This window comes from Rutidosis leptorrhynchoides, chromosome 3 (assembly GCF_046630445.1).
Source record: "Rutidosis leptorrhynchoides isolate AG116_Rl617_1_P2 chromosome 3, CSIRO_AGI_Rlap_v1, whole genome shotgun sequence".
In the NCBI taxonomy this organism is placed as follows: Eukaryota; Viridiplantae; Streptophyta; class Magnoliopsida; order Asterales; family Asteraceae; genus Rutidosis; species Rutidosis leptorrhynchoides.
Genome location: NC_092335.1, coordinates 109,636,118 through 109,646,204, shown reverse-complemented (window position 1 = coordinate 109,646,204; position 10,087 = coordinate 109,636,118). Strand labels below are relative to the sequence as shown.

At 32.9% G+C, this 10,087-nt stretch overlaps 1 protein-coding gene across 1 annotated transcript; it reads left to right on the top strand.

Annotated features, from left to right (window-relative positions):
* Positions 1–5,184: 5,184 nt before the first annotated feature.
* Positions 5,185–5,676, top strand: LOC139900296 (uncharacterized). The gene has a single exon (XM_071883083.1). It carries the CDS (start codon positions 5,185–5,187, stop codon positions 5,674–5,676), a length of 492 nt encoding a protein of 163 aa, XP_071739184.1.
* The last annotated feature ends 4,411 nt before the right edge of the window (positions 5,677–10,087 follow it).

Genomic DNA, 10,087 nt, shown 5'->3' with positions numbered 1-10,087 from the left:
TCTAACTTAATGAATCAAAACCTGGAAACACGAAAAAACTCCATAAAACCGGACATACACCGTCGTAGTAACACCGCGGGCTGTTTTGGGTTTGATAATTAAAAACTATGATAAACTTTGATTTAAAAGTTGTCCTTCTGGGAAAATGATATTTCTTATGCACATGAAACTATATCCAAAAATCATGGTTAAACTCAAAGTGGAAGTATGTTTTTCAAAATGGTCATCAAGATGTCGTTCTTTCGACGAAAATGACTGCCTCTTTAGTAAATGACTTGTAACCTATAATTCCGACTATAAACTTATAATTTTTATGTTTAATTTCATAAATTTCAGTTTATTATGAAACCATAGCAATTTGAATCACTCAAAACGGATTTAAAACGAAGAAGTTATGGGTAAAACAAAATTGGATATTTTTACTAGTTTTAGCTACGTAAAAATTGTAACAAATCTATACTAATCATATCCTAGCTAACTTATATTGTATTATAAATATATTTTAACATATATTATGTAATCTTGAGATATCATAGACACGTATACAATATCTTGACATATCATATCGACCCGTCTATATATATTATTTGAAACAACCATAGACACTCTATATGCTGTAATGATCGAGTTCGCTATACAGGGTTGAGGTTGATTCTAAAAATATATATACTTTGAGTTGTGATCTAGCTCGAGGCTTGTATACACTGGGTCGTGGATTGATCCAAGATAATTTATATTGATTTATTTCTGTACTGATAACTGTGGACAACTAGTTGTAGGCTACTAACGTTGGACAGCTAACTTAATAAACTTAAATCATTAAAACGTAATAAAAAATGTTGTGAATATATTTCGATCATACTTTGATATATATGTACATATTTGTTATAGGTTCGTGAATCGACCCGTGGCCAAGTCTTATTTCCCGACGAAGGAAAAATCTGTGAAAGTGAGTTATAGTCCCACTTTTAGAATCTAATATTTTTGGGATGAGAATACATGCAGTTTTATAAATGTTTTACGAAATAGACACAAGTAATCGAAACTACATTATATGGGTGAATGATCGAAGCCGAATATGCCCCTTTTTTCTTGATAACCTAAGAATTAGTAAACCGATCTACTAATTGACGAGAATCCTAAAGATAGATCTATTGGGCCTAGCAAACCCCATCCATGGTTGCGGATGCTTTAGTACTTCGATGTTGTTTTATCATGTCTGATGGATGTCCCGGAATGATGGGGATATTCTTATATGCATCTTGTTAATGTCGGTTACCAGGTGTTCACCATATGAATGATTTTTATGCATGCATGCTGTTTACAAGAAATGGAAATATGAAATCTTGTGGTCTATTAATACGAATTGATAAATATATAGGCTAAACCTATAACTCACCAACATTTTTGTTGACGTTTTAAGCATGTTTATTCTCAGGTGATTGTTAAGAGCTTCCGCTGTTGCATACTAAATTAAGGACAAGATTTGGAATCCATGCTTGTATAATATTGTTTAAAAACTGCATTCGAAGACTTATGTTGATGTGTAATATTATTGTAAACCATTATGTAGTGGTCGTGTGAAAAATGCTATATTTTAGATTATCATTATTTGATAATTATCGTAATATTTTAAAGGTTATGGTTTGTTTTAAAATCGAATGCAGTCTTTGAAAAACGTCTCATATAGAGGTCAAAACCTCGCAACGAAATCAATTAATATGGAACGTTTATAATCAATATGAACGGGACATTTCACAGTGCGTCCCTATCTTGCGGTAGCCTAATTTGATAGGAGAGATCAACCTGCGGATTGGGTTCCTCATGTGGTAGCCTAATCGGTATCCGTGTGGTATATGTTTGAATGACGCATTTGTCACGTGTTGATGATTTATGCAGCACGGTATGTAGGAGGAACTTTCGGTAAACTCTGATCCGATCAACTGGTGGTTAATGGTTTGAACCATCGGATTCTCTGTTGAGTGAACTACTGTGTGATTCTTATGTGTTAGACTATGTGACATGATTAGTATGACGGTTAATGTATGCTATTACCAGTAGTTAGATGCTAATTCCCCTCCACCTCCTCCCTGCAGGTTGTTAGCTTTTGTAAGCATAACTTTTGGGGAGAAGACGGGCATGAAGATGTTATGTTTGACCAGACTTATCTCTGATGTTATCTTACTTTGTTTTAAAAATGGTTGTAACCAGGGTTAGCTTTGATAATATTTAACTTTGAACTATGTCGTTTTGTAAATGTAATATGGATACGTCTTTTCCGGTTAAATATGTATTTTTTTGTAGTGACACGTGACACTGGTTGAACTGAATTAACATTAGTACATGTTACATTGGGTTTAATTAATATAATGCTTCTGCAATGTATATTAAAAAAAATTAGCGGTGTCACAAACATATTACTTGAACCTTTAAGTGTTGAAGTGGGTGATGGTAGGACAGTTCCAGTCACAACGTGTGTCTGGAGCTACCATTAATATAGAGGGTAGTCTATTCCCTGTGACTTGCTTAGTAATGCCTATACCAAGTTTTGATGTAGTGCTAGGCATTGATTGGTTGAGTGACCAAAAGGCTAGTATTAAGTGCCATAAGAAGATTATATCATTTCCATTAACCGACGGGAGACGAGTGGTAGCTCGGGGTAAACCTGGTGGGTTTCGTTGTCCTTTTATATCAATGATGAAAGCCCATAAATCCTTGGCCAAAGTATGTGATTCCTTCCTAGCCTATGTGATCAGAGTGAAGAAAGAAAAGAAGATAGTGTCTGACATTCCTGTGGTGTCTGAATATCCGGAAGTGTTTCCAGATGATCTGCCGGAGTTATCGCCGATCAGAGAAGTAGAATATAAAATTGACCAAGTGCCAGGGGCTATGCGAGTTGCTAAAGATCCGTATAGGTTGGCTCCTTCTGAGATACGTGAAATGATGTCTCAAATTCAAGAACTGTTAGACCGCGGGTTTATTCGTTCGAGTTCTTCGCCATGGGGTGCGTCAGTGTTGTTCGTGAAGAAGAAAGACGGGACGCTCTGAATGTGTATTGATTATCTAGAATTGAACAAAAGAACTGTGGAGAATAAGTATCCTCTTCCGAGGATAGATGATTTATTCGATCAGCTTCAAGGAGCTTCGTTCTTTTTGAAAATAGATTTACATTCCAGGTATCATCAGGTTCATGTTGCTGAATCCGATATTCCAAAAACAGCATTTCGTACTAGGTACGGTCATTATGAGTTTTTAGTGATGCCGTTTGGGTTAACAAATGCTTCAACAATTTTTATGGATTTAATGAATCTGGTGTGTCGACAGTTTCTCGATAAGTTTGTCATAGTATTTATTGACGATATTCTGATCTATTCAAAGACAGAGGCTGAGCATGCTACGCATCGAGGCAGGTATTAGAACTATTGAAAAGTGAAAAGCTTTATGCAAAGCTTTTCGAGTGTGAATTGTGGTTGCGAGAGGTCCAATTTTTGGGTTACGTTATATGTGAAGAGGGTATAAAAGTGGATCCATCCAAAATAGATGCGGTAATGAATTGGAATTCACTAAAGACTCATACTGAAATTAAGAGTTTTATGGGTTTAGCCGATTATTATAGAAGGTTTATCAAAGATTTCTCAAAGAATGCGGGTCCATTGACAAAATTAACAAGAAAAGATGTAACTTTTCAATGGAATAATGAACAGGTTCAATAGTAGATAAGATAAAGGCTCTTGCTACTTCCTTTGGCCTGCTTTCCTTTCTCCTTTTGTAGTAGACTACAGTCTTACCACTATAATATAAAATAGGAAAAATGCTTTTCAAACTCTGAAACAGTTATTATGTCAAGCTCTGGTTTTAACATTAACTGAAGGGTAAGACGTTTTTGTTATGTATTGTGATGCGTCGTTATCTGGGTTGGGATGTGTATTGGTGCAGAGAGATCGGGTAATTGCTTATGCTTCTCGATAGTTGAAACCAAATAAAAAGAATTATCCAGTACATGACTTAGAAATGGCTGCAGTAGTTTTTGCTTGGAAACTATGGAGACATTATTTATATGGTACGCACTGCGTTATTTGTAGAGATCACAAGAATTTACAGTATAACTTTTCTCAAAAAGAGTTGAATATGCGACAAAGACGATGGCAAGAATTAATAAAAGATTATGATTGTGAAATCCGCTATCATTCGGGTAAGGCAAATGTAGTTGTTGATGCTTTAAGTCAAAAAGGATCCCTTAACAATGTGAAATTTATGCGAATAGAAATTGTATCGGATCTAATTGAACGCTTGAAGGTAACTCAATTTGAAACCTCGAAGGATGAACATCTGAAATCAAAATTAATGGTGAAGAGAAAAGAGGATTTTGTTGAAGATACTTGTGGATTAAAAACCTTTAATGATAGAATTTGGGTGCCTTTGCTCGAAGAATTGGGGGATTTAATCTTGACCGAAGCACACAAATTAAGATTATCCATTCATCTATGAAGTACAAATATGTATCATGATTTGAAAATCCTGTATTGGTGGCCAACAATGAAGAAAGACATCGCGCATTTTGTGGAAAAATGTCATATCTGCATCCAAGTTAAAGCTGAACATCAAAAACCCTATGGATCGTTACTTCAATTAGAGATTCCAGAATAAAAATGGGAAAATATAACGATGGATTTTGTAACTAAGTTACTCCGAACCCAGAAAGGACATGATATGATCTGGGTGATTGTTGATCAATTAACCAAGAGCGCACACTTTTTGCCTGCTAGTGAAACGACATCGTTGAGTAAATTAGCTCAGTTGTACATAAATGAAGTTGTAGCTCTGCATGTGATACCATTATCTATTGTGTCAGATAGGGATTCAAGATTTATATCTAACTTCTGGCAGAGTTTATAACAAAATTTGGGTACTCGTCTTAATCTTAGTACAACGTATCATTCTCAAACAGACGGTCAAAGTGAACAACTATTCAAACATTAGAGGATATGTTAGGATCCTGTGTACTAGAATATGGTGGATCAGCTTGCCACCCTACGAGATGTGTATGGTAGACAATGCAGAACTCCGAATTGTTGGTTAGAGGCCGGAGAGAAACAGTTTGCAGGCCCGAAAATTGTACAATAAACCGCTTATAAAATTGCATTAGCTCGAGAGAAGTTAAAATCTGCCAGAGATAGATAGAAAATGTACGTAGATCCTCGTCGACGACCAGTGACATTTTCTGTGGGTGAACTAGTGTACCTGAAATTATCACCGTGTAAAGGTGTAATTCGGTTCGGTAAATGCGGAAAGCTAGCCCCAAGGTATATAGGTCCATTCAACATCAGGCAGATATTGAACAATCAAACCATGGTTCTGGATCTTCCTGCAGAGTTAGCTGGCATTCACGATATGTTTAACATATGTTATCTTCGTAAGTGTAAGGTGGATGACGAAAGTCAGATTCTACCGTTGCAGGATTTAAAAGTTGACATGAATAAAAAGTTAGTTGAAGAACCAGTCAAGATTATTGACAGAAAGGTTACCAAGCTACATAAGAAACATATGCCAATGGTACTTGTAGAATGGAAACATAGTTTGGGTTTCAATTTGAATTGGGAAACGGAAGAGCTAATGAAAGCTAGATACCCTCAATTGTTTGACCTGTACCAGATTTCGAGGATGGAATGTTCTTAAAGGGGTAGATTTGTAACGACCTCGAATCGGGCCTAGCGGTAAATGATTTTTTTACCCTTAGTTAATATTAATTTATTAATATTAGTGATTTTAATAATTATGTGATTATAATTATTTGGTTGTTTAATTATGTGCATTTTGTGACAAGGGTCACAAGACATGTTTTGTTATGTGAATTAGACCTCGTTAGGGCCACCTAATGAGGTACATTGTGTTTTAGATAACTGATAAATGCCTGTGTGTTAGACGGAAGAGGTTACCTCATAGCGTAGAAACCCCTAAATGAATATATACTCCCGTACGTTCTATTATTACCATTTTTAGTAACTTAAACCCTAAACATACTACTGCTTCCCAAATTCATAAAATCAAAGGTTTAAGATCAAAACTTGTGATTTCTTTTATCTGATTCTAGTGTTTACAGGGATAAAAACAAGGTAAACATCACTGAATTTGGTGAATTTAAAAGTGGGTTTGGGTTAAAATGGGTTTTGATGATTTTTGGGTTTGATTCTTGATACTAAGTATTTGTTTTGATGAATTAGTAGTTGTAATAGCTTACATATGTGTTATACGGTATTATTGAGCTGTTGGATTGACCAAAACAAGCAGAAATCGAGTTTTGGGTGTTAAAAACCCAAAAACGGTGACCTGATGCTGTTCTTCAACTTACGTACGAGTGACAGCTCAATCACGCGATTGAACACGCGTTTGAGGGCTCAACCGTATGGTTGAGTGCTCAACCACGCGTTTGAGCACTTGTAAGCTTTTGGTAAAATTGAAAAGGTCGTAACTTTCAAATCGTAACTCCGTTTTTGACAAATAAACTATCGTTGGAATCATCCTAAGGTCTAATTTCCAATGGTAAGGTTTTAAAACACTAAATCAAACTTTAGATTTGGGTGTGAAAATCTCGAATTGCAGGTCTGTTGTTGTTCTTGTTCAACCGTGCGATTGAGGCACTCACCCGTACGGGTGAAGTGTCCATCCGTGCGAGTAAGCTACTTAATCGTGCGAGTGGACTTGACAGTCACTCGTGGGAGTAGGTTGTCAGTCGTGCGAGTGAGGATACCCATCCATTCGAGTGAGTTTGTCAATCGCACGAGTGAGACCCCATCCGTGCAAGTGACAGTGTTTGTATGTTTGGGTCAAGTGCAATTATGATCCATTTACTTTATTGTTGTGTTTATTTATTCTGATGTGTAACCTGATTGAAAAGTGTACTAACTAGAGAAATGATATTCTCAGGTGATAAAGGAAAATGTGAAGGCTCAGTGAAATAAGACTAATGAGTTCTTGCATTTCCAGGTGAGTGGGACTATCCTAATGTTTATAAGTATTTAGTAGCAGGTTATGCTATTGTTGCCTTGGCTTACTCGCCCGAATAATTAGTATATGATATACTGCGCTATATTATGTGACTTGTTGTGGCCACCCTGGATGCCGGCTACAGGTTAGTAGTTCTGTAGTTGATATTGCCGATTGTAGGTTTTGTAGCGGTAACTAGCTTACACGTAGGGATGTTAAGAGCGGTATAAACTCTGGGCAAGAGGCAGGAATGAGTCTTTCTGGTTTAGGAGTTACTATTCATGTAGTATAGTTGAATGATGAATCCCCTACGTCCGGATACTATGCGAGGGAGACAGTAACAGGGAACTATCGATACACTCCAGCCTGATCAGTTAGGAGTTAAAGGCCCGACCAGGCCTGTGATAACCCGAAAAATTTCCGATTAAATTTAAACTAAACCTCGACTAATTCTGACGATTCACAAACAAATAATTTTAAATACTTAAATATATATATATATATATATATATATATATATATATATATATATATATATATATATATATATATATATATATATATATATATATATATATATATATATATATAATAACTTAATATAATACGATTTAATTGTGTAAAATAATATACAAGATAATATAGATGTTGTATTATAATTATTAATATTAAATTAATATCATTATTATAATTAAAATAAGTATTATTAGTATTAATATTAAAAGTATTCTTATTATTATATATTTACTAATTATTGATTTTTAAAAAAAAAATATATATATATATATATACATACATATATATATATATATACATATATATATACATATATATATATATATATATATATATATATATATATATATATATACATATATATATATATAACAAACAGAAACCGGATTAAATTAAGTATTCAACTTTTTCATTTTTTTTCTTTCTGCTATCTGATCGTGAATCCAGTATTAGCTAATAACAAACGATTTCCGAGATATCATATCTGCTTTCTGTATTTTTTATTTTTTTATTTTTTCTGTGGAATCATGAATTATGAGTCGACAATCCATTCATCATATTTATATAATCGAATCTCTTTGGCTATAAATTCAGACGAGTGTTATCTATATGTTTATCACAATTTACTACTACAATTCATAAAAAAAAGGAAAGAAAAAGAAAATAGCTTCGTATCCCTGTTCTTTCCTCATTTTTCAAAAACCCTGAAATCGAATCCAATTTCAAAATGTAAAATTTCAGTATTGTTATAAATCTTTCATTTAAACTATCTGTAAAGTTTCAAGGTCTAATATTTTCTATCGAGTTCTAATTTTTGAGTCAAAGTTTATGAATAAAGAAAAATCAAAAAGTGTTCTTAATCAAATTCGAGTTTAATTTGATGATTCAAGTTAAATTGACGATTTGTAAAGTTTCTAGGAGTAATTTTAAACATAATTCATGTTGAGATCATAGTCTATAACGTCCTACAAATCAAAATCATTTTTTGTGTGTGTTCTTCATCGTAGAACAGCAGAATTTATATATATGTATATATTTTTTTTTTGTTTTGTCTATTGAACAAACTTCCCTAAATATAAGTTGTTAATTAAGTTTCAAGTCCTAAATTGGAATTGTATTTTGTGGTTATTGAGGATCGATGGTCAATTTAGCTGTGAAACAGGAAGAATTGGAAACAGAAAACAAAGTGGGGTTAAATATAAATGGATTATGAATTAAAACAGAAAAACGAAGACAGTCTATTGTTAGGGGTGCTGGTGTTTAACGAGGGGTCACGGGTTCGAGCCCCGTCTTGGGCAATTTTTTTTAGAAAAGGCTTATAAAGGTAGTTTTCATTTATTATTATTATTCTTATTACTATTAGTATTATTATTATTATTATTATTATTATTATTATTATTATTGTTATTATTGTTATTATTATTAATAAGTATTACTATTATTATTAATATTAACATGATCATTAAAATATTTATTAAAACTATAATTATTATTAAACTTACCATTATTATTAATAACATTTTTGCTAAAACTATCATCTTTACTTTTTAATTATTAGTAAAACTATTATTTGTATTAAAATTACTATTACTACCATTATTATTATAATTATTAGTAAATCATTATTATCGAAACTATCATTTTTACTAATAAATATTTTGTACATCGAATACACTTATTTCATATACTACAATTATATTTCATATAATTATATATCAAACATATTAACATTTTTATATAAATATTCATATATAACAAATTAGGTATTTTTAATATAATACTAACCAAATGTATATTAATATAACTATATAAATATTTATCATTTAAATACATATACACAAATTAAATATACATAATATATAATATAAGTTATAATATGTGAAATTGTTCAATTACGATTACATGTTTTAATATATATAAAACTGATATAGGTTCGTGAATCCGAGGTCAACTCTGTACTTGTTCAGTGTCATCCTATGCATATTTGCTACAAACTATCGTATCGATGTAGGCTATATACTTTCAGTTTTGTTCCGATGTAGGCTATATACTTTCAGTTTTATTCCGATGTATCACCAACGTCATTCTCCACGTAGGATGCCACGTCATCGTTTAGTTGTTTATCCGGTTAATAAGTTTTACCCGTTCATATTAGTACACTTTATGAAAGTATATAGCCTACATTGGTATTTTTCCGGGTATATAGCCTACATTGGGACAAAAATGAAAGTATATAGCCTATTTATGGCTTTAACCCTTTTATATATATTTTTGGGTTGAGAATACATGCGTAACTTTTATAACTGTTTTATGTTTAGACACAAGTACTCAAACTTTTATGCTATATACATGCTTTGTCATGCTAAATCCCTGCCGTAATATCGTTAATTGCTGAGGTATAAGATGCAAGCTTAGTTATTGTGAGTAGCGCTACTGAGAGTGACGTCTCTAGTCAGTTGACCGTTGGTCTTTGACTACATAATAATGATTCAACGACATGAATAACAAGTGTCACGGGGTAACTTTTGTTTAGTCGCGATATTACAAACAGCAACTCTTTCGATTGATATATTTGGTATCAATCAAC

Coding starts and splice junctions, on each gene's coding strand:
- LOC139900296 (XM_071883083.1), top strand. CDS start 5,185: ATGTACGTAGATCCTCGTCGACGACCAGTGACATTTTCTGTGGGTGAA.